At 44.7% G+C, this 24,809-nt stretch overlaps 1 protein-coding gene across 6 annotated transcripts in view; it reads right to left on the bottom strand.

Annotated features, from left to right (window-relative positions):
- SPTAN1 (spectrin alpha, non-erythrocytic 1) overlaps positions 1–24,809 on the bottom strand; it is an 81,319-nt gene that overhangs the window by 18,481 nt on the left and 38,029 nt on the right. For 3 of the 6 annotated variants that reach the window (XM_054997502.1, XM_054997497.1, XM_054997498.1), the window contains exons 22-42: positions 24,562–24,710; positions 23,025–23,084; positions 18,786–18,984; positions 17,936–18,040; positions 17,183–17,206; positions 16,353–16,388; positions 15,404–15,451; positions 14,540–14,631; positions 13,037–13,181; positions 12,301–12,482; positions 12,096–12,195; positions 11,446–11,643; positions 11,200–11,346; positions 10,651–10,754; positions 10,352–10,514; positions 9,828–9,842; positions 3,423–3,554; positions 2,352–2,489; positions 1,492–1,596; positions 369–577; positions 126–246 (exon numbers count right to left, since the gene is read on the bottom strand). In XM_054997502.1, the coding sequence (XP_054853477.1) occupies positions 126–246; positions 369–577; positions 1,492–1,596; positions 2,352–2,489; positions 3,423–3,554; positions 9,828–9,842; positions 10,352–10,514; positions 10,651–10,754; positions 11,200–11,346; positions 11,446–11,643; positions 12,096–12,195; positions 12,301–12,482; positions 13,037–13,181; positions 14,540–14,631; positions 15,404–15,451; positions 16,353–16,388; positions 17,183–17,206; positions 17,936–18,040; positions 18,786–18,984; positions 23,025–23,084; positions 24,562–24,710 (2,472 nt within the window). The remainder of the gene's footprint in view (positions 1–125; positions 247–368; positions 578–1,491; positions 1,597–2,351; positions 2,490–3,422; positions 3,555–9,827; positions 9,843–10,351; positions 10,515–10,650; positions 10,755–11,199; positions 11,347–11,445; positions 11,644–12,095; positions 12,196–12,300; positions 12,483–13,036; positions 13,182–14,539; positions 14,632–15,403; positions 15,452–16,352; positions 16,389–17,182; positions 17,207–17,935; positions 18,041–18,785; positions 18,985–23,024; positions 23,085–24,561; positions 24,711–24,809) is intronic. The other 3 variants (XM_054997499.1, XM_054997500.1, XM_054997501.1) reach the window with 3 other exon arrangements.

The raw sequence follows: 24,809 nt of genomic DNA, 5'->3' as shown, positions 1-24,809 counted from the left end.
TGGCGATTTGAAGATACAATGTTTATTCGGTTGTAACAGAATTGTTATCCAAGAGGACCCAAACCAGGGTTAACGTGGAGAACTGTGCCAAGAAGAATCTTCAGTGCCCTATTCCAAGCTTCTACCTGGATGGCAGGTTCGTGGGCTGCCAATTCTGCCTCCAGCCGTTTATGCTTCTTTCTCAGGTTCTGCACTCCAGTTAGGTCTCTGCCGTAATCCTCTGAGCTGACCAACAGCTTCTTCTCCCTGAATGCCAGAGGGAAAAGAGAGCAAATAGGTTTTTTAAAAATCCCCTCTCGAGCCCAACAGCTACCTTGTGTGGACAACACCACAGAGAGTGCTGTATATTAAGCCTCTGAAGTTCTTACTTGATCCAAGACTCCTCGTCATCCATGTCCCGGAAGAACTGATGCAAACGATGGGACTCGTTCAGTTTTGCACGGCGGGCGGCTGCCATGCTTTTGATCCGCTGGAAACGTCCATTGATAGTGTCGCGCTTGTCCTTAACTTGGGAGGTGTCGAAAGCACTGCTGGTCATCAGGCTGTCGGCTTGGCCATTCAGGTCTTTCAAGCGGTCCTAGAAAAACATGAAGAGCAGGTGAGAGATAAAGCACACAATTTGGGCCCCTAAATACTGGGCTCAGCACAAATGCCAGGGAAATGAAATTCAGCCCAAGTGCCAGGGAAATGAAAGGTCAAGATGCCAGCCAATTCATATTTTTTTCTGGTCTGGTGAGTAAAACCATGGCCCTTTTCACACTACTTACTTGCTTCCGGAACATCGCGAAATGTAGTGCAAAACCCACGGTAGATAGCGTCTTCTTGCAAGCGTTTTCCGCGACGTCGAGCAAAACTCTCGTGAGAAGACACTATCTTCTGCGGTTTTTGCGCTACATTTCGCGGTGCTCCGGAAGCAAGCAAGTAGTGTGAAAAGGGCCCATGTTCTTTTCAGCGACCGATACTGGGGCCTGATAAGGGAGCAGACTTGGTATCCTTCGCCCGCCAGATTCCACAACAGCATCACTCTAGCTTGCGAAATCTTGCTCCCACATCCCAGATTTTGACCTGGCTGCTGTCTTGCCCTCAGCCAGTGCTCGCTCCGCAGCCTTGCCTCACACAGGCCCACTTTTGACCACAAGGAAACAGAGCATCTTTCTAAGGAACACTTCAGAACTGCTTGGAACTTTTTCACTTGGGGGAGAAGGCGAAAGCTGTGTCTGTGTGTTCTGCTTTAAATGTTTCTCATGTATTTCATCTTGTTTTAATTTTTTTATTGTTTGTCACCTTCGGAGCCCTTAAGTTGGGCGAAAAGGCAGCTTAAAAATGTTTTGAATAAAAATGAGTAAGTAACTGGTGTATAGTGGCATAGCCTTCTGATCCCGCTTGCAGGGCGGGCGGGCTAGAAACCGAGTCAGAAGATAAAAAAACAAAATTAAAGCCTGCTTTATCAGCTACTAATGACATTTTCTCATTTGTGGGGAGACGCTTCACCTCATGGGCAGAGATATCCGCTTCCAGCAACTGGTGCTTTTTGAGGAGGTTGTTCACAGATGCCAGGTCCTTCCCGTAGTCTTCTGATGCAAGGAGTGCTTCCACCTACCGAAGGAAAAGAGCCCAGCTTTGTAATGCCTCACGATGGAAAAACTGAAGATGTGTTTTTAGCTTGTTAAGTATTTATTCCTGATTCATAAAATTAATTCTTTAAATTTTTTTAATGAAATATTAATTTTTTAAAAAATATTAAAGACCAATAGATTGTAAAGTAAGCTTATAACTCAATAGACCAACATTCAACCTGAAGTACCCCAGAAAATAAAGTAGTTACACAATAGAGTACTAATAGTTTCGATACAAGTCCTTATCTAATACCAACATATACAAATTTCAAAATCCAATATTTACAGGGGATAGAATAAACTTATTTAAGTGGACATCCGTATCTTATAATCAGAACAGTTTGGTATAACGTTATTGGTTCAAACTTAAGCAATAACTGGATCCCAATAAGTTTGCATATGGTTAAATTTAGAAAGTACAGAATCTCCCATAAAAAAACAATTTCGAGTAATTTGAGACATAATAATTGAGACATAATTATATAACTATATAATATGATAGGATTTGGGGAAAAAAATAAAATTAATTCAAATTGACGATCCCATCCATCTCCATGCGACTGAGGTTAGAGTATAGGAATGCACATATTGTTTTAACTTAGTCCTTTAAACAAGTTTTTTAAAACAAGGAGCTCTGTCAAAAAAAAATGCATGCTTTCCCATAATCTGCAAATGGTTTTCCTACAGTATGACGCAATCTAAAGGCAATTCAAATCAGAGGAGGGGTTGGGCTACCTCCGACAGCCAGAAGTCAAAGTCCTTGATCCCAGTGTTGAAGTTCTGCTGTTTGTTGGCTTCCTTCAGTTTCTGGCTCTTCTCTGCCGATTTCTGCACCAGGAACTGCCACTGGTCAGCCAGAGCAGCCAAGCGGGCCTAATCCGAGGATCAGAAAGAAGGTCAGGAGCAAGAAGTATGAAAACAAGATCCCTAGCAAGTGGCACTTGGGAACAAACTGCGGGCTCCCCTGATTATGCCACCCAGATGGATCCATGAACACTAAAGCAAATATGAATCTAATCCAGAGAACCAAGCTAGGGAGCATGAATTGTTTAGGAGACAGCCTCCCCCCCCCATTTCAGGCTATGAATTACTAACATAGGAATGCATTGGCAAGTGGGCCAGTAAAACGCTTTTGTGGTCTAATAATGTCTGTGGACTTACTTGCTAGGCCAGGGTGATGTGCCTCTTAAAATCTGCTCTGCTTATCAACACTGCCATCTGCTTATTCCCTACTCTATGACACCACTGGCACATTTCAGTTGATAATCACTGGTGAAGAGAACAGTTATCAGTCTTTTAAAATTGTTGAGGTGTATCTTTGGCTTTTCCACAGGTTTGGGAATCCCACAGTATGAGTGAGCTCCTCCTAGAAACCCCAAATCACTAGCCATTTTCACCCAGAAGCTAGGCTCTGATATGTGACAATGCCTCCTGAGGAAGAATTTCTTCCAGCTTACCCCCTCTGAAGGAACAATCCCCATCGCCTAAAACGTTTACTGTTTTAGCCTACTTTTTCCAAAACACCAGGCTCTGAGACAACACAGTCTCCTGAGAGAAAGGATTCTTCCAACCTAACCCTCTTGAGGCACACATCTGGCAGCTTAATGGATTCTTCCCTCCACTCCCCCCTTCCATCTGTCTCCTCCAGACTTCCAAGGTCTTGATGGGCTGTTAGCTGCTCTGAACGAACACCTTATCCTTTAATATAAATAAATAATATAAATATTGAAAAAATAAAACCAAATGTAGGGCTTTTTGAAGAGTTCTGTCCTATGAGAACAGGTCACTTCAGATAGTAACACCCACCTTGACGGCATCTTCACTGCCAGCACAAGCTCCACGGTCAATGAGGCTATTTCCCACATCGATGACGCCACGGATCCGGTCAGCATTGGCATGGAGCTCAGCCTCAAAGGCCTGGTGCTTCTGATGTTTGCTCTGAAGGCAACAAAACAGCAACCCCTTAACAATGAGCACTGGCTCTCAGACTAAGCCTTTTGTGGGCAGGATCTCCCTCAGAGAACACATTTGGTAGAAACAGGAAGTTGGATACACTTGACGGGAATCAGAAACGGGTGAGCTTGTTAACTGTTCCCATCCACAACTGTTCCCATCTCCAACCCCACTCCATCATGAGAAATTCTACTTGTAGGGGAATATTGAGTGTTTCTGACTTGAAAGGAGGAAACAATGAACCCATTTATGTACTATTTTAAAAAGCTGATTTTTATTCTCTTTATTGTTCACTGCCTTAGGATCCTAATTGGATGGAAAGGCTGCATGCAAATATTTTAAATTAATAAATACTTCCAACCCTGGAAGAGTTTTTGGTTCATTATATCCTGAAACAGACTTGATCTCTGAACTGAATGCTCCAAAGCTGTTTGATGGGGTTGTTATCTTTGCCTCTCTGTTTAAATTGCAGGCAGAAGGAGGACCAGCGTCTCCTCCCCAGGGCTTTTTTTCAGCGGGAACGCGGGGGAACGGAGTTCCGGAACCTCTTGAAAATGGTCACATGGCTGGTGGCCCCGCCCCCTGATCTCCAGACAGAGGGGAGTTCAGATTGCCCACCGCGCCGCCAAGCGGCGTGGAGGGCAATCTCAACTCCCCTCTGTCTGGCGATCAGGGGGCGGGGCCAACAGCCATGTGACCATTTTCTCCGAGGGCAACCCATTGAATTCCCCCCACCTCTTTTCCCAGAAAAAAAGTCCTGCTCCTCCCTCACATCAGTCCAGGGTTTCAAAAACAACAATTCTGTCCTCAAATGCTTGAAAACAGAGAAGTAATTTCTCTTGTGGGCTCTTGAGTTTGGACATCTGAGACAGTTCTATTGTAGAAGGAAATTTCAGCAACGAGCTCCACTAATCTTTGGCACTTCGTTTCAAGGTGGCTCTAGGGGTTCAGAAAAGAGTTTCCAGAACATTTTAAGGGGACTGACAAAAAGAGACATTCCTTAAAGAAAATTCTTAAAGGCACAGCTTCTCAAAATTGCCTAAAACGCAAGGAGCCAGTCATAATGAAAATATAGAAGCAGAACTCTGACTTGAGGGGAGAGAAAGGACGGGCTCTCCTAGAAAGTTCTGGGCTTGCTGCTTCGGCAGGTGGGAGGAGTAACCCATGAAAGATGCCCTCCTCCGCTGACAGAGAAGGGCCTTCGCTACAGTAGCACCCCAAATGGCATTAAACTGACGGGTTTAATGCCATTTAAGTTTGAACAGAAGTAGCTCTCCAAGGCCTATCCGAAACCGACTATCCAAGATAGCAAAGATAGTCCCTGGAATCTTATGAGGGCAAAGCATGATCTTGGGGGGGGGGGGGGGTCTTGCAACTTCTCTGTTCACACAATGAAAACATGATGCAGATATTGCAATCACAGACTAAGCCTTCTGTTAACATTCCATCTCTCCCTGAGAGAATAAACAAAGCATGGCAACAAGAGGGCAATGGGGGCGGGGGAATATGGGTCATGCGTATACCCAGAGCAAGCATAAATGAAAAGAAAATAAATGACAAGAAAGCATTTAACAAACGCCAAATAAAAAGACTAACAAAGGCTGACGTGGCAAAATATGCTGTGCTGCAGAGCAGCAGAAGAAAAACAAAACATGGAAAGCTCGACAGCACCATCATCAAGAATTCTGCATGAACCTCTTTGCACTGGAAAACAGCTGTTGCTAAATGCCGGTGTCACCTGGTTCACCATCTAAAGCTTAGTATTCACACTGTAATTTCCACTTAAATTCAGCATTTCGTGTGTGTGTGTGAGAGAGAGAGACAGAGACTAATATTTTCATCTTATACATATTACCATTATCACAGATTCAAAATTCTCATTTAAGTAGCAGATAACTCTCTGTACATGCCTATAAGACCGTAATAATTTGACTGGGCCCCAGATGCCAGAGACAGGGAGAATGTTTTGTTCTCATGTTGTTCCATCTCTGCAATTTCCTCTGCTTTCTACTCTGCATCCTTGAAAATATCAGTAAAGGTTTCATACACCCCTAAAGATAGTTAGTGCTAAGCTAATATGCAAGAACTATCTTTTATTTGCTTAACCCTGAACTCTGGATGATATTAAGTGCTTCCAGATGAATCATCTGTCCTCATTTTGACTTAATTACATTTACTGTTTGTTTACCTAAGGGAACTGTATTATGAATGCTTGAGAATCCTGTTCTAAATCAGTCATCTTGTTTCTGGCTACATTTCACAGCCAGTGGTAAAAGATTCACAAAGGGAGATTTTGTTTTATTCAGAAAGTCTGAGCAGCAGCAAATATCCCTTTTCCTGGGGATCTGAGACAAGAAGTACAGAACTGACTTTACTAGTAGGGGAGGCTCCCAAATCCCAGACTGGGAAGACAAGGAATAAAGGAGTAACTGTTATTTATTTATGTTATTTATAGTCCACTTTGCTCAGTAAGACTCAAGGCAGATTACATAGTGTAAGTCAATGTGAGCTATGGCTGGAATACCCCATAAACCATGAAATAGGTTACAGCAACAGTCAGTATACAGTAATGTAGCCTGTAGTCCCTATAGTACAGCCCTCCTACCTGTGTAAAAAACCCCGCCTGAATAACTGAGTTCTGTATAATTTGTGGAAAGGGCAGAGAGAGAGAGAGAGGGGGGGGGGGAGAGGGAGAGGGAGAGAGAGAGAGAGAGGGAGAGAGAGAGCGCATGAGAGCGAGAGTGCGTGCGAGAGAGAGGACAGCTGTCAATTTTGCCCATGTGCAGGGTGCTACCAGGGCTTTTTCTCTGGGAAAAGAGGTGGTGGAACTCAGTGGGTTGCCCTTGGAGAAAATGGTCACATGGCTGTTGGCCCCGCCCCCTGATCTCCAGACAGAGGGGAGTTGAGATTGTCCTCCGCGCCGCAGAGGGTGATCTAAACTCCCCTCTGTCTGGAGATAAGGGGGCGGGCCACCAGCCATGTGACCATTTTCAAGAGGTGCTGGAACTCCATTCCACCACGTTCCCACTGAAAAAAAGCCCTGGGTGCTACCTGCAGGAGTCCTGTTCAGATGAGGGAAGCTGACATGGTGGAGCTAATACCTTGAACAGAGCCCAGCAAACGATGAAGTGACTGCAGAATGGGAGTAACATGTATGCTCTGCCTTGCTCCCAATAATAACCAAGCTGCAGCGTTTTGCACTAACTGAAATCTCTGAGTACGCTTTGAGGGGACACCTGTGTAGAGTGCATTACAGCAGTCTAGTTTCAACCAGGAAATGGCAGTTAGCTATCTGAATATTCTCAAGGGGAAATGAACAGGACCAGGATGCAAAGTCACCAAATGGAGATTGACAGGGTAAAGCAAAAACACCCTTTCGAGGGAGGGGCTTATAAAAGCAGCAGATGCAACAAGGGCCAAAGAGACTGAGGCGACCTCCTGGCCCAATGTCTGTCACAGGCAGCAGCAAGTGATGAAGATTCAGTTGTTTTAATTCCTAGCGAACAAGGGTGGGTTTGCTCAAGCCAGGGCCGTACCTCTCTCCTCTAACGGAGGAATGAGCAGCAGAATCGGCTCCCTGGGGATGTGGGGAGTCCCCCCCCATTGGCAGTTTTCCAGGAGCTGCTGGATGATTACTAGTCAGGGATGCTTTAGGCTGTTCCTGCACTGGGCAGGGGGTTGGAATTGATGGTCGGAAAGACTCCTAGTTCTATGATTTTACGATTCTATGAACTTAGTGCTATAATTTCTAATAGAACAGGCAGTAATCTATCTCCCTGATGACTGATGAGCCAAACGAACGCAGCTTGAGATCTACTCAGCCATGGTAGCTTGAGCCACCACAATGCCCAAAAGATCTCTTCCATTACGTCCCCTGCAGGGTGTTGCGCTCTGCAGACAAGCAACGCCTGGTGGTCCCTGGGCCGAAGGACATCCGTCTGGCCTCAACCAAGACCAGGGCTTTTTCTGCCCTGGCCCCGGCCTGGTGGAACGCTCTCCCGCTGGAGATCCAGGCCCTGCAGGACCTGTTACAGTTCCACAGGGCCTGTAAAACGGAGATGTTCCACCGGGCCTTTGGCTGAGTGCCAGTGGGTGTCATCCTTCTTCCATCTAGGACCACCACATTTTCTGGGGCTGCCCTCGGCCATCTGCTATGCCCATATACGGACTCCCAATATTTGTTTAAATAACCTGCTCCTGGACTATTTTAATGACTTTTTAAAAATTATTATTGATTTTATGGTTTTGACTTTTAATGTATTTTTTAAATGTTGTTAGCCACCCTGAGCCCATTTGTGGGGAGGGTGGGGTATAAATAAAATAAATAAATAATCTCTACAGAACTGGGGCACCAGAGCTCCACAAAACTTTAGCTCTCTCAATGTAAGCCTTGACATCTAGCATATGCCTCCACTGCTCCAGGTAATTTGAGATAATAGGGGAAAGGGGGTAGGGCAGAACCTGTCCTGGATCTGACAGGAAACATGTTTGTCTTTGGAATGGCCCTTGTCTCTGTGAATGATCCCAAGCTCCTTTTCTATACTGACAGCATGTGCCTCCTCAATCCAAGACACTGTCACTGCCCTAGAGAAAACAGTCTCCCTGGAACATTCTCACAGGCAGAATCCCTTCTAACAGGTGTGCTTGAGCTGTTCCAGTCCTCTAAGGAACCTCTTCACATCAGAGTGAGAAGAGACAACTGTCCAAATCTCGTAAGAGAAGCCAGACACAACAAAGCTGTCTGATGCCCCTTCAGCAGCCCCCATTATCACCCTTGTAATATTATGAGGCTGACATACAGAGCCCCCCAATGCTTCGGAAGGTAAAATAACACGTAAGCATGAGAAGCCAGCCACGTCCTCTTCTTCGTCCCCCTCCTGGGAGCCTCTTTCTGTGGGGAAAAGATCTCCCAGGCACAACGCTGCTGTGGCGTGGAGGAGAGAGGACACCCTCCCTCAAAAACAGCCTCCGCCAAGGGCAAGGCTCTGGGGCAGCATCTCGATGAGGCTGGAAAGGAGAATCCCTTCCCTTCAGAGCCTCAAAGCGGAGGCAGCTGCTGCCAACACCATTCACTGTCAACTAGCTCAGGATCCCTTTGCTATCTGAGAGCCAAGCTACAAGTGAGGCCTGATACAGGTTGGACACTTATCAGCTTCCCTCAAGTTTTGATGGGAAATGTGGCGTCCTGGTCTTGCAGCTGTAATGGAGAGCCACAATTCCCATCAAAACTTGAGGGAAGCTGACAAGTGTCCAACCTGTGTCAGGCCTCACTTGTAGCTTGGCTCTAAGAGAACTTGAAATGACAAAATAGCAAATGAAGGAAAGCAGTGCAGCCAAAGGCAGGCACAGCTATGCTGAGAACCACTGATGGATGCCTGCTTGCTTGAGGCCCAGCCCCGGGCATAAGGCCAACTTTATTTCTTGACTCCTAGAAAGAGGGATTCCTGAGTCTGAAACCAACCCCCCCCCTGCCCCCACTAAACAGTCACGCTCCCGGGCCAGCTTCAAGAATAAACTTTTTTCAGGGTGTAAGCTTTCAAGAGTCAGCTCTGACTCTCAGAAGCTTATACCCTGGAAATCTAGTTGGTCTCTAAGGTGCCTCTGGACCCAAATCCTGCTGCTCTACTTCAGACCAACATTGCCACCTACCTGAAAGAATAAATCAGCAATCTATTACTTTGCCCTGTTTAGTTTTTTAACATTATAAACTTAGGTAGAGTGCTGGCCACGCTCCAGTGAAATTTCCATTCAATTACTATAAAGTGTGGAACTGAAATAACAGGTCAGATTCAGTCATTGTTGCTTGCTATTCACAGAAGAGTACACTATAACCTGACAGGTTTTTGTTTTTTTAAAGAGAGAAAAGACGGCCCCTTCATTCTATCTTTATCAGGTACCTTCTCAAAACAGGCTAGCAACAAACCAGCTAAGTCAACTGATCATGCAGAACACTGCTGGAAAACAAACATGTTAATATGATGCTGATGAGGCGTTACTTAAGGCAAGGATGGAGGGGAAAAAAAGAGACACATCCTGATGTAGTGGGCAAAAGCTACACCCGGATGGCAGGTCAGTGAGTAACACAAAAGTCACCGAGTGGCATAAAAAAAATAAAAATAAACGAAGTGAGAGACTGAATGAATGGACGGGCAAATAAATGAAAAACACTGAAAACAAGCAGACCTTCTGCCCACATGTAATTTGTGCAGAGGGACAAACATATATCAAGCCAAATCCAGTCAAACCATTACAACTTACCAGCAGTTTGGAAAGCTATAAAACAGATTGAGAGAAGAACAGAAGATCAGGGCATTTCATACTGATCCAATCAATGGTATTTTAAAAAAAAATAAGAAAAAATGAAGAAAAAAAAAAACAAGCGGGCAAGTCACCGAAATAGATTTTTCAACTGTTGTACGAAAAATATGTTCTGCATCATAGAACTACATGTGGATCTTGCGTGTAAAAAAAATTCTCCTTTTGTTAATTGGGTGCTTAAGAAGGGTGGGAAAAATGACCTGTCAGATTTAATACACGCTGTGTATTTGTTCCGTGAGCCAGGCTTTTTATTCAAGTCACATTAATAACTCACCTTCTTCTATTTAATTTAAGTACAGCACATGCCTCCTTTGTGATGGAAGTAATGTTGTACTTAAACATTAATTTAAAACACACTTTGTTTTCTCGGCTTAACGCAATCTGAGCATATCTTGTTATCAGCAACAGAAAAATGCTACACGTGCGCCACCCTTCACTTTGCCGTTTACAGAACAACTGGTCACCTGGATGTTCGTTGGATCTTTATACGATTCATCAGTTGCAGTCTGGAGTTTCTCACTGATCCAAGCCTCTATTTCATCCACATCACGGCTGAACTGCTGGAGGGTCTGAGATTCTCCCAGCTTCGACCTCTTCTCGATCATTTGAGCTTTCAGTCGGCGCCACCTGGAAGTAATAAATCCCCCAGCTGGCATCAGTGCATGACCAAAGCATTTATCTGAGAGCACAGCTCTTCAAGTGAAAGATGCAAGGGCTAAAAGATGTACAGAATCCATCTTGGATTTTAAGCTAGTCCACCAACCTGTCCAGAACTTCATTTCTTCTGTTGGCAATGACCCCTTTAGCATAGTGGTCAGCTGCAATCAGCTGGTCAGCAAAAGACTGCAGGGCAGCAATCTTTTCCTCCTGCAGAAAAGAAAAGAAGCAAGGTGGGGGGAAGTCAGGATATCCTGAAAGATCAAAACAATACCAGCTTGAAGAGCCATGTGGAATACAGGGGAGGGATCTCTCTGGAAACACAACATACTTATATGAACATAGGAAACTGCCTTATACTGAATCAGACCCTTGGCCCATCAAGGTCAGTACTGTTTCCTCTAACTAGCAGTGGCACTCTAAGGTCTCCAGTAGACTCTTTCACGTCACCTCCCACTTGATCTGTTTTTGGCTGGACAAGCTGGGGACTGAACCTGGGACCTTTGGCGGGTCAAGCAGATGCTCTACCACTGAGCTACATCCTGAATACTTTTAAAACAAGGATGCAATTCTGGGGACACTGTTTGCCACCGTCCTGAATAGTAGCAGGCAACAAGCAACCATTCTTTCACCCAGCTACGATCATCCGTCTCACCTGAACATTGATTGCCTTATCAAAATCCTCATGTTTCTTGATGAGAGCCTCCACGCTGTCTAAGGAATCACCTTTATCTTCAGTGTTTAAGAAAGCCTCCCGGGCTGCCATCCAGTTCTCTGCCTGCTCACAGTCTCTGTGGAAGAGCTAACAAGAAAAAATAAACATGTTAACTGGACTGAAAAAAACACACGAATCCTCAAAACTCTCTTGGAGAAGGGACACGGTTTAGTCAAACAGGCGTACCTGTAGCTCCAGGCACTGGTCCAGCATCATTCGGCGCTGCACCCAGGCTTTCTCCAAGTCAGCCCGTTCTTGATCCAGGATGTCCAGTTTCTCTTTGATCTCTGGGCTAGCATAGTGGCCACGTGCCAAGAGCTGCTGCCCAAACTGTTCAAATGCCTGGAAAGTGCCAGCCCGGGCATCTATTTCAGTGCGATGTTCCTATAGTAAGCGAGAGGCGTTTACTAAACAACAACGATAGCATACTGAATGTGGCCATTAATTTGGCCCGAACATTTCCAACAATATACAAATTTTATCTTAATAGTACATCCTTACTACTTACAGCAACTTCCTGTTACTCTGAGGCTCAAAGACACAACAGTATTCCATGTTCATTAGGCTTCGACTAGCCAGGCTTCGACTAGCAGAAAAACCAAGTGCTTGGCTGAATTGGTTTATCTACGGTTGCTGAGACCAAAGAGTGCTTTGGGACACACGGAAGAGACTATGGACAGCCCTGCCAGCAATTCCTTCCACCCCCTCAAGAGTCTCCAGATGGAGCACTCTCCCAGCAACACCACATGCTATGGCACCACTACAGTACGATGCTACCCCCCCCCGCTTGCCTGTGTAAGAAATCACAGGGTGTGGCCAGAAGCCTGTTTAGGTACCTGGTGTCTTTCCAGCAAAGCCTCTGCTCCTGTCACATCCTTTGCCAGTTCATCTGAAGAGACCAGCCCACGGATTCCATTGATCCAAGACATGAGGTCCCTGCAAAACGCACATGTAGACTCAGAAGTGTTTGGAGTCCATGGGAGGAGTGAAACCTGCAGTTGGTTCTTGCTGGGCCCAAACTCTCTCCCAGAAAAAATCTACCTGAAATCGCTGAGGAAACGCTGCAGGTCGTGGGAGTCCCCAAGTTTCTCTTTGCGCTGGTTGGCGCGTTTCCCCAAACTGCTCCAGGCTTGGTTCAGCTCTGTGCATTTTTCCTGGAGATCTTCAGCAGACTCGGGGTGAGACTGAATCAGGCGTTCAGCAGTCTCTCCTAGAGAGTTTACCTACAGCACCGCGAAAGGGGGAAACTTTTAGAAGTGGGGCAGTAATGGCCATTCAAAAGCCATTTAAAACCTCTTCATCCTTTAGAGCTATGTACATCACTAATGCTATATTCAGGGTTTTTTTTCAGCTGGAACACGGTAGAACGGAGTTCTGGCACCTCTTGAAAATGGTCACATGGCCAGTGGCCCCGCCCCCTGATCTCCAGACAGAGAGGAGTTTAGATTGCCCTCTGTGCCACTGTCTGGAGATCAGGGGGCGGGGCCTTTTAAACTTTAAAAAACTCCTCCCTTGTTCCAACTGACCCAAAGTGATGTCATTGTGCAGTCCTGAGTTCCACCACCTATTTTCCCAGAAAAAAAGCCCTGGCTATATTAATAAATTCAGAGAATACAAGGAGAAAAATGTGAGTTCACATTTGTTCTTCTGTGCAGTCCCACATTGAGACTGCGCACGCGTAGGCCTGTGCAGGCGCAGTCCTAATGTTTGCCTGCACAGAAGAACTCGATGAACAGAAGTTACAGGTATGTACAACCCTGTTTTTCCCCACTCTCACCTTGTCTCCGAGAGCGGCAAGGTCTCTCTCAAAACCCTCGTGCTTGCGTTGAAGGGCCTGCACGCTTGCCAGATCATGCCCATAGTTGTCGGTATTTAAGGCTTGATTCTTTTCTTCAATCCATTCCTTTGTTTCGTCAGCATCTCTGCGAGACAGGCAAGAAATAAAATAAAGAAGTTTACCATCAAGAATCTTTTGTAGAATTCTTTCTATCTGAGCTCTTTTTAGAGATCTGGGGGGTTCAATTGGTAAGCGGGGGTCTAACACATATCACATTTGAAGCTAACTGAATTTTAAGGAGACGTTTTATTTGTTAATTTTTATTCTGCTTTTCAATCAGAAACTGGCTCTCAAAGCAGCTCGCACGAATCAAAGGCTGTTTTCACACTGCTTACCAGGCACGGAACATCATGCCGAGCTCCCGGAATGACAGCGTCTTCCTGGTGCGATTTCGTGCGACTTCTCACACGAAATCACACCAGGAAGAAGCTGTCATTCCGGGAGTTCGGCGCGATGTTCCGTGCCCGGTAAGCAGTGTGAAAATGGCCAAAATACAAGAAATCATTGACATTGTATTATTATTATATACAAAGCCCTCCTCAGGTACGGCCTCTCCTAATAACCTGGAGAACATTAGTTCACCCCAGAGAAAATGTTCTTGGGGCAGCTCAAATCCCCCAGATACAAACAGCATTAGCCATTATTACGGCTAGATATTTTCTGCCTCATGAGAAAGTATGTTTTCAGGCTCTGGGTGTTTCAGTATTCTGAAACACAATGCCTTTCAACAACACAAACATATTTTGCTTTTTTTTTTTAATAGTGGGACATTTTTTCTACTCAAAGACATATTAGAATTTGGTTTGGAAGGATTGATATACCCCATAATACAATTTTTGGAAGTTTTTTTTTTCTGTGCACATTAGCAGGGATAACAAGTGACATTTCCACAAATGCACTTAAAGCAGGTTCACAATGTAAAATAATAGCCTACAGCACAATAGATGATACAAAAGAAAAATGGATGGAAATGGAAATAAGCAAACAGGTATCCACTTGCATAAGAAGGAACAGCCACTGAAGAGGAGATACGTGGAACAGGAAGAGCCAAATGGCTCCTCCCCTTCCAGATGAGCCAATGGGGCTGAATCAGCGCTCCCTGCCTCTTCTCTTCCTCTCCAGCATTCATGTTGTGTTCATATCATTATAGTTCTGAGGGTTGCTTTGCCTTGTCTGATGTTAAAAGCCTTATCCTCACAGGATAATTTAAACACCCATTTTTTAAAACTAACACCCTGTTAGTTTTAACCTTTCTTTCATTTTTCAAGCTTGCCTTTCTTAAGATCCTTTTACCATCAGCTATAAAACCATCAGCTATAAAATGTGCAAATTTTGATGGCAACTGCCTGCAGAGAGATCAAGAAGGAGACAGAAACTTCAATATGATCAGCATATATTCCATCTCTGACATCACATCCTGCGTGCAGAAAAAGAACTTCTGACCTGTGAAACCTCTGGACCTCGTGGGCACTGCCTAACAGCTGGCTTCGCTCTTCTGCCAGCTGCTGCAGAGATCGCCAGCGCTCGTTCAGTTCCTGGAAGACAAAGAAAACCTCATGAAACCCACGAACGACAAGTCATCTGCCCACAACTGTTCTTTGTAGGACTACAACCTTCAGTCAATTTGTTGGTTAGATTAACTCATTAAAAAAAGAAAAGTCTGACTAAATAAAAAGATGCCCAGATAAAGGCAATGTATTTTAAAGAAATATTATTTTTAATGGAAGTACTTTCAAAAACTACGGATAGCAAGTGCCATCTTAGGAGAGACATTTCTCTTCTTCCGTTCCGGAGAAAGGGACCTGCTGAAAGATGCATGTTTTCTTATGTTCTTAATTCAGACAGCATAAAGCAAATTCGTGGAGGACATGTCTATCAATGGCTATTAGCAATTATGCCTAAATGGAATCTCCACGTTCAGAGACACTGTGTGCCTGAATCCCAGTTCCTGGGGGAGGCTTCTGTGATGCCAGCTTTTCAGGGGAACCTAACTGATCACTTTAGGAAACAGCATGATGGACCACAGGGACATTTGTTGTGATAAAGGAGGGCTATGTTTATGACACATCTTTTTTTAAAACCAAAGTATGCCTTTTAATTCAAAACTATTGTTTCAGGCATATGCAAATGTATGCAGATTGATTTATTAACCAGTTAAACTCCTATGATTAGTTGACTAAAAGAAACCCTCGCCTGGACAGCTTCATTCAAGGGGATAATGAAATGCAATGAAAAACAGATATTCAGCGCTAAACACGGGAGAGGCAACAATTTCCTTTGGAATGCAGTAAGATACTGTAGACTTGCCTTGATGGAGTTGAATGTTGCCACAGTGTGCACCATCAGCCTTGCAGACTGAAAAGAGAAGGTGAATTTAAAAAGTGTTTTAGATGTATGCCCCTATCAAGTTCGGACCACACTGCAGTGCAGGACACGTTCTCACATGCATGCCTATCAACTCCTAGTGCCCCATGCAAACCACCTTAGTAAGACAACAACAAAAACCCCAGAGACACAAGCTGATCCTTTCCTAAATTACTTCTAAAATTTAAAATGTTCCTTTTCCTTAGTACCAATATCGACGTAACTTTTTAACACCTGCATCGGATCCTAAGAACTAAGTGCAGCAGGAAATTCACAACTAGCACCGTTTTGCAAAAGTTTCTGCAGAGAGGCTGTGCAAGCGAAAGAACGCGTTTGGAGGTTCCCATCTCCTATGCAACACAAAATGTAAAACTGCCTTTCCACGAGCAGAAGACATCTTCCGTGTGTGACTGGCACATGCAATTTGAAGATATTTTGTGTTGTTTGCAGCTATTTGCCACACCAAGTCAATTAGACATTCTAATATCAACATGCAATCTAGCAGCTTAGTTTACAAAAGAACAAAGTCAATTAGATTAGATTGACGCTTTTTCAAAAAACAGACACTGGTGCAGATAAGAGCAACTTATTTCATCTCATTATGGCTGAATTCAGATATTCAGACTGGTTCATACAAAAGATCCTAGTCAGTCTTCCATATGTGTATTAATAAATCATGGTTAGCCCACTTCTTGCCTCCTCTCCACCTGCCAACAAGTTTATTGCAAGCTCCGAAAGCATCCTATGTAGAATGCTACTTCCCCCCTGCTTTCAAAAAGGAGTATTAAAGCCAGTCACAAAAGCATTTGCTACGAAAGCAAGGAACATGCACGAGCAGGATACATAACCTTGCTTCAAATGCCCTTGCCCACACTGATATCATTGGACCTACCTTCCAAGGAGATGCTGTCTTAGAGTCAGTTTCATCCTGTTTGGAAGAATGATTAAGAGATCTTCACAAACATGATGCACAAATCAAAATCACCAAACCTTGATTTAGAAAGCGACTGTTCAATGCTTAGCTTAATATCTTAAAAATATGTTGCATTTATGTTTTTCGGAGAATAAGAAAAACAAGACTTCAATCCCATGAACACTTACTTGAGATTGTATCTTATTGAATTCTGCAGAACTAACTTTGGAGTAAGTATGCAGGGGACTGTGTGGGTTAACATCCTGAGTGTGCAATGAATTACGGAGTCAAAACAATTTACTGGGAATGGGGTCAAAGAAATGCGCATGACAAGCAGATTCAGAGATTTATAAAACAATTTTTTTAATGGTGGATGGTGGGGTTGGGCAGTCTATTTAGTCATCTATTAACATGGAAAAAAGGGGTGAGAAGGATTTTTCCCTCCTTGCATATAAAAATGGAACGTACAGGTGATGAAACTATACTTTGACCCTACTCTTCCTCGCCTCACTGTGCTCCGTGTCTTTAAGCATTTTCTTAAACGAGGCAAGCGCAGGGTTTAGCTCCTCTTATGGACATAATTTTGTATGTGTGTGTTTTTTAAAAAGAGAAATACACTTCCCCATGCCTGCTTTATCCCCCAACCTCTCAGGATGGTCCATTACATCAAATCTGACCATACTACAAAAAAGAATTACGGCATGATACAAACACTCATTGGTGTCACAGCTTGAGTGGCATGCACTTACCAGACATCTCTGCACACTTTTTGAAGAGACTCAAAGTTAAATAGTACAGAAGATGCTTACCCGTGGCATCATTCCGTAAACCTCCTGGAAGAGAGAAAAAATGCTTGTGTTTATTTTTGTATGAAAAACTCCAGAAAAATGTGAATTCTTTGGAAAGGGGAAGTTAATAACATTTTCTTTGTGTCTTGAATTAAGAATAGACAGGAGCTTCGCAACATGCTGATTTTCTGAAGGTATTTTACAGGTAAATAATGTTCGCAGCTGTTCATGATATATTAGTGCAATGTATTACTCAAGGGGTTTCTAACAGGAAGCATGTCGTATCACCATACTGTCTGATTTTGTCAGGCTAGACAATAAACAGACACAGATGTGGAAAGCTAATGATGTTTCACTAGGCAAACAGTAAATGAGATTAAGCTTATAATAAGTCAGCCGTCATCCTTAGAACAGTGTGTGTGCTTTCTCCAATTCACTGGTGGAGAAGAATCTGCTCAAGACACACTGCAAAAGCCAAGGAAATCCTTGATATGACCCACTAAGAGCCTCTTTACATGTTAAAAAAGTAGCTGTGCGCTCACTGTGTTTCTCCAGTGAACCCCATGACATTAGAGACAGCTACCCACATGTCCTCTGTGTAAATGCGAGGCAAGGATCCAAGTGGCATACTTGAAGTACTAATCCAAAAGCAAAGTTTAGTACAACTGAATACAGAAAAGTTCCATCAGGGGGGAAAAAAATATGTGCAGCTACATAGCAGAAATACATTTCTAAGTGTATTATATGGGAAAATGAAATCAGACCGGAACAAACCTGTTGCTGTACTGCCTGTACTTCTTCGGCAATCAGCCCTTCTGATTCTAGGTCATCTGCCACCTTGTTGATGTCCTTCAGGCGTGACTCATTGGCTTTCAGATCCTGTGCAGAGTAGCAACGTGAGAAGATTAAGCCATCAAGACACATTTTTCACCAGAGGTGAAGTGCAGGCTATCATGACACACGTTCTTGGGGCTTTCAAGAGATGCTTTCTGTCAGTAATTCAAGCACAAGGCCAGTAAGTCCTACTCCGTACTACAGCTGCTTATACTGTAACACCCGCTCTGGTTTGTATTGATTTTTTAGGATTCTACTTCCATCGATACTAGAACATACGAAAGAAAGAAAAAGCAGGAGCGTTTCCATTTACATTGTACTATTATAGGATCAGTGGGTTTGAATAGGTGAGTGATTTCTATCTTATGATGTTAGAGATTAGAGCGCCTAAAGAAATTAAGACTCGTCTTCCCTTAACTGGCCCAGTGGTTGCACTTACGGCAATCGCTTGACAGATGGTATTTTGGGATCACAAAAAGGTAAGGCAAAGGAAGAATATATTTAGACATTCAGTAAGTGCTTTGCGGGAACAGGAATTGATAGTCTGTAAAGATTTAGAGGATATCATTATGTAAACAACCAGCAAATCTAAGCTGCTGTGGTACAATGGACAAAGACATGGTGGGGAAATCTCAGTTTGCTGGGTGGCTGTAGGTCACTCGCTCTCTTATAGAGTTGATGTTTCTCAAATGCCTGAGCTTGAAAGAAGGGCAGGATATAAACATGAGAAAGTTCTTATTCTGGAGGGGAGGGGGGAATGCATTCCACCACATAGGAAGCCACAGCTCACCTTCTGGAAGTCATCAAATTTCTTCTGCAGCACCTCGACCTGCTCCAGATCTGCTCCCACCTCTTCATTGGTCAGTGCGGTCTCCTTCTCATTGATCCACTGCTGGAGCTCATTTGCCTCGCGGAAAAGCATGAATTTTTTGCAGCTTTTCTCCAGCATGCCTTTGCGTTTCTCTCCCAATTCAAGGAGAGAGCGGTATCTAGAAGACAGACGAGGGCCAGTCAGGTCTGAACGCTCTGCCACGCAGATATATGGAAGTTATTTCACATGGACTTCAGGCATCAGAGGGGGGAGCGATGGCTAAGATGACAACAGAGAATTCTACAAAGCCACACCACTATAAACTCTAAGAGGTTTCTATCTGCTAAACAAGAGAGAACATTGAGACGAGGCCTTTAGCACACAAGGCTCTGGAACAGGGAGATGCAAAGCAAACTGCAGCCTAGAGTAAAGGCCACTGATAAGGCAGAACAGAGCTGCAATGCTGGAGGAGGAGATTTAGCGCAGGATAACTAAATGCAGGAACCTGTGCGCTGCAGTCTTTACTTCTCTAATGAAGGCATTCTGCAATCACGTTTTTCATTTTATAGCAACATTTCCCACCTTTCAACTCCTCAAAACGAAGTGCTGTACTTGGGATAAGCGCCCAAGATTCAAAACTATGCACGTATCAAATGCTTCCCATGTGCTCAACCTGCAATAGTTTTAACAGAATTGCAGCCGTTGCAGGCAAAAATGTATTGATCTGTTCACAACAGGCATTACAACTCCCTGGTGGGGGTGGGGCATTTTCCTGTACAAGTATCCTGTTATCATTACTACGTAAAGCAAAGCAAAAGGAAGCCTCTCATTATATTCCTGGAAGCCAAGCCTGCTGCCCTGACACCAGCAGTTTCCATGTATTAGAAATTGCTGGTATATCAATAATCTTTGAAGCAAGCTAACAGGCTCCAAGCACCCAGTAAATACAACCAAAGGATCTGACAATTAAAAAAAATGTAATACAGGAATACTTTGCTGTCAGAAGGTCTGACAAACTAAAAAATTCCACATGAAAAGTCATTCTTAAAAATCTTTGCTATGGCTGGTACAGTGATCTTAAAGCTTGCAAAACCGCAACATTTGAGAAGGCGCAGATTCTTTTCATTCTCTCATCTAGCTGAGAGCTGGCCAGTGGTAAAGCCATTTGCTGTGAGCCTATTAACAGGGGGCTGTACCAAAATACATTAGGTACATCCAATTTTTTAAACTGAATCTGAGAAAAAAAATCAGCATTCCTCCAATTCCAAGATTCTCTAATTTGGTTCAGGTATTTCTGAAAAAATTGACCATTGTTTTCTATGGGAAAATCACTCTGGGAAATAACTGGTAGGTTGGAGGGGTCATTTTTCAACCAAACTTCATCAAATTTGGAAGGAACCTACTATTGACTGTCCTCTAAAGTTCCCCCAAGTTTCAAGAAGACTGGACCCTGGGGGCCAATTTTGTGTGTCCCCAAATAAGGTGCACCTACTCTCCATTAATCCCTATGGGGAAAACTATCTGGGAGTTGTCGGGGGGGGGGGAATTTTCATGCAAGCTCTACCAGATTTTCAGGGAACCTACTCTTGATTGTACTCTAATGACTCCCACCCCCATGTTTTAGGAAAATTGGACCCCAGGGACCAATTCTATGAGCCCCTGAACAAGGTGCCCCCAGCCCCACACAGTTTCCTATGGGAAAAAAGTCAAAGCTGGGCTCATCCCAAAGAAAGCCCAATAGAACTAAACTGAAGCACAGAAATGGACCCCCCCCACACACCTGAACCAAAGTGAATGAAGGGGACCCACCACTACATCGGAGAATGACATCCATTCCACCCAAGCCAAACTGAAGCAAGGAACGTTGTTACAACTTAGCCCAACAGAAACAACCTAAAGCAACAGAATATCTTGTGCTTGTGACTGGGTACTGCGTGTTTCTGTTCTGTGGTGTTTCCCCACTGGCTGAACCCAGTGTCTGCTGCTGCTGTGAATGACACTGGTGCGGTTGGATTTTCCCACAGAAAACAATGGCTGGATTTTACCAATTTTTGTGTGTGGAAAATTTGGTATTTTAATCTGAATTCCAAACCAAACTGTACACTCCTACCTTTTAAATCCAGAAAGATTTAATAGATCCAGTAATACTGTGGCTATATTACAGTATTGGAACGTATGGGTGTGTGCACCCCCCCCCCACCAAAAAAAACCACTGGGAAATCTGGTTCTGGCTTTCAGGAATTTCCCAAAAATCCAGGATTCCTGAAATCCAGGAAAGATTCTCTGATCCATTTAAGACAGGTCAGAGAATCCTGGATTTATTCTTTATGGGGAAAACGATCGTGGTGGGATATCCAGAGTCTGGGAGTGACATTATTCAAGCAACTGCCATCACATTTGCAGGGAACCTACTCCTGAGTGTCCTCTAAAGACCAACCAAGTTTCAGGAAGATTGGACCCCAAGAACCAATTCTATGAGCCCCTGAAGGTGCCCCCAACCACTCTCCAGCGTTTCCTATGGAGGAAACATTTCCAAGCAGGCAGAAATACAAGGGGGCAAGACTGCCAGTGGCCAAAGGCACACTCCTAAATGCAACCTCAACCCAGAGAAAGCCCAACAGAATCAACTTAAAGTTCCCCCCAAACCCAAGTGTCCCTTGGACAAGATGCCCGGCCATTTTCCATTGTTTTCTATGGAGGAAACATTTCCCATCAGGCTCTAAGGCAGAAACGAACAGGGGCAAGGCTGTCAGTGGCCAAAGGCACACTCCCGAATGCAAGAGGAAGCCCAACAGAACCAAACTGAAGCCTGGGAATGGATGGGAACCCCCCGCCCCCGCCCCGCTGAACCAAAATAAATCAAGGGATCCAGTATCAAACCACAGATCTGTGTCAAAACCAAACTGAAGCAAAGGACACTGTTGCAACTTGACCCTACTGAACGAGCGTCACTCACAGCAGCCAGGTAGACAGGGTGAGCGCCTGCATGGATTGGCTACTCACTCCCTCTCTTTTTGGAAAAAACGTGGGAGAAGCCCAGAAAGGACCCAGCCAGAGGCTGAAGCCACATTTCCCAGATTAACTTGGATTTATCCAGAGTCTTGATCTGGGTTCCTGGATCAGATCCAAGATTCTGATTTGATTCGGGAAAGCTGGATTTAGCCTGACTGGCAAAAATCTGACTTTTTCCTGAACCCGGATTACACTCCCCTACTGGAATGTTTCCAGCAGGGCCCCCAAAGAGGGGGCACCGGGCGCAGCTGCCAGCCACTGGGAGCACGCCGGCAGCAATGCGGGCAGCTGAGCGGCTGCCCACGCCATTCGCCTGCAGGACAGGGAGCGCGCAGCAAACTGGCCGCCCCCTCAGCTGGGCAGGTGAATGGCACGGAGAGCTGGGAGGCCGCCTGCACCATTCGCCTGCCCTGCAGGACAGGGAGCACGCGGCAAGCTGACCGCCCCCTCAGCGGGGCAGGTGAGTAGTGCAGGCGGCCTCCCAGCCACCGGCGCTGCTGCTGCTCCGCTGCCAGCATGCCTGCCCTGCGTGATAACGTCAGGAAGTGACATCATCACACAGCGCCAAGAGCACGTGTGTGCTGTGCACGCAAGGGCAGCCAGACTTGGGTTGTCCCGGGCACCGGGAACCCTAGATCCGGCCCTGATTTCCAGTGCTTTCCCAGAATTCCACTGTGGTCATAAAGAACAGCTGCCTGGCTGGCTATCTTGGGGTTAACAGCCAGGTTATGGAGGAAAGGATCAACAGGATGCGAGTTTCACACAGATTTCCAACATGACCTCTTCTAAAAGGTGAAACGATAGCTACATGTATCCACTCTCAGTCTAGAGGAACGCTGTACAGAATTTGCTAATCTGTTAAAACACCTGCTCACCATTTGCAGATTTTTTTTAAAAGCCCAATGATAAATATAACTCCTCGCAACAGTCAAAACAACAACACGGGTAGACACTGGGATTTTTATGCAAAGCAGTCCGCTCAATAGCCTCCAATTTAGCAACACCAACACAATGACAAACTCAAGTCTGCTCAAAGATCACCTGGACTAATACATACCAGTACGGCAATTTAAGTAAGTTATTTTGAAATTAAGTAAAGTGGCATAGAGTGTTGCTCCAGAAAGACAAGAGGAGTGACAGTGACAGAGAACGAGAAGGCAACTGACACAGAGACAGCATGGGTTGCAAAGGGCTAGTCCTACTCACAGTTCTTCGACCTGTTTCATACGCAGAGATACGCTGCCGACTTCCTTAGTTATGAGAGTCCTGCACAGATAGAGGGAGCACAGCAGAAAGCATGCACAAAATTAGTCAGATTAACAAAAATAAATGAAGGCAGAGGCTCCGTCCAAGGATCATTCATGGTGGGCAATGAAGTGAGGGGTACATTAAAAATGGAAGGAATGAGGATGCTGTACAAAAGCAGTGTAAAGCAGATCAGAGTGTGGGTGCAAATGATTGTAGAAGAAACCATCAGCAGTACTGTTCAGCTCTGCTCACAGGGCCACCTCACAGCTTTTTATCATTTGAGCATTCTCCTATCCCAGAAGAGGGGAGATCCCGTTTCGAAAGCAGGCAACATCTTTTTTTTTGGAAGTAGTCAAGGAGAACGTAGAACTCGATTCAGGACTGGGAGATGTGAGTTCAAATTCTGTTTTGGCCCTGAACTTGCTGGTTGCCCCTTTCAGTTTCTCAACTATATACCGGATGCAAAAACGGGGCTTTTCAAGGGCTGCCAAGAAATGGATATTGTTAGGATTGTAAAGTACTTGGCATAAGAGTTCTCAGTTGGTGGACGGTGGCTGCAAGCCAATACTAGCTGCACCTCATATCATACGCGGGCTGAACCACTAGCTATGCTGTCTGATGAAGAGAGCTTTGACATTTGAAAGCTCTTGCCCTGGAAATTTAGTTGGTCTCTACGGTGCTACTGGACCCAAATCTTGCTCTTCTACTACAAACCGACATGGCTACCCACCTGAAACTACCTTTGTAAAGGCAATGTCATTTTCTTTGTGGGTTTTCCAGGGGCAAAGAGGCACAACATCGAGAGGAGAGAGCAGCCAGGAAGATGCACCAAAACACAGCTCTGTCCTTCCCAGGATCATGATACAATGACTCAGCACTGCACACCTCCTACCATCTACTGCTCTGCTCAGAACTTAATGCGCGACTGCCATGCGCTCAAGAAGGGGGCAGTTAATTACATTCTGCGGCAGTTTTGCTCTTTGGCACAGTAAAGTCTTGAGAATTTATAAAAAATGCATGTACGTATGCCATGAAGCTGAATAAACTGAACAACCCCTCCCCGCCCCTAGTAATTAGTTGCCTGCAGGCAGCCCTACAGAGGGACAGTAGCGTGCTTCAGGTGACTAGATTTAGCAAGGCATTTCAATCAGAATCACATGCTTGGAAAAATCTGGGAGTTACGATTGTCAAAACAGAGGATGCTTAGAACTGAAATGGTGGGAATCGTCAGACACACACACACAAAAGCACAGGTAATCTAACAGTCAGGCAGGAAGTTTTAAAATTCTGTTTTTGAAACAGCTGAAAAAAGAAAGGAAACAGAGAAGTCTAAGGGTACAATAAGAGGAAGTAAAAAAGGAACCATATGGTAAGCTTTTCAATGTAACCATGTGCTGCAAAAAAAGTTGCGAAATGGCTCTCTAAACCCTGTGCTGCTGGTAGGAAAAAGGATAACTCCTCCCAAGCTCTGTGGGTTGTCCTCGTTTGATCTTACTGGTTGTCAATTTGCTCCTGCCGCAAGGCTATGCTTCCCTGCTCATCCAGTAGGTTCTCCCGCGATGCAGACTGGGCTGGGTCTAATTTTTTCACATAGGCAGCTGGTACAAAACCCTGCCGGTCATTCACTTCCACTTTCCACCAGTCCTGAAGGAAAAGAAAGATGCAGCTTATTTAACCCCCCTGAAGTCACTGCAAGCAAAGATTTGTTTACCCATGGAAGGGAGTTGAAACAGTCTTCAATCC

The sequence above is a fragment of the Eublepharis macularius genome, chromosome 14 (genome assembly GCF_028583425.1).
Source record: "Eublepharis macularius isolate TG4126 chromosome 14, MPM_Emac_v1.0, whole genome shotgun sequence".
Classification (NCBI taxonomy): Eukaryota; Metazoa; Chordata; class Lepidosauria; order Squamata; family Eublepharidae; genus Eublepharis; species Eublepharis macularius.
Note: the sequence above shows the minus strand (reverse complement) of the source record. Positions and strands in the feature narration are given on the sequence as shown.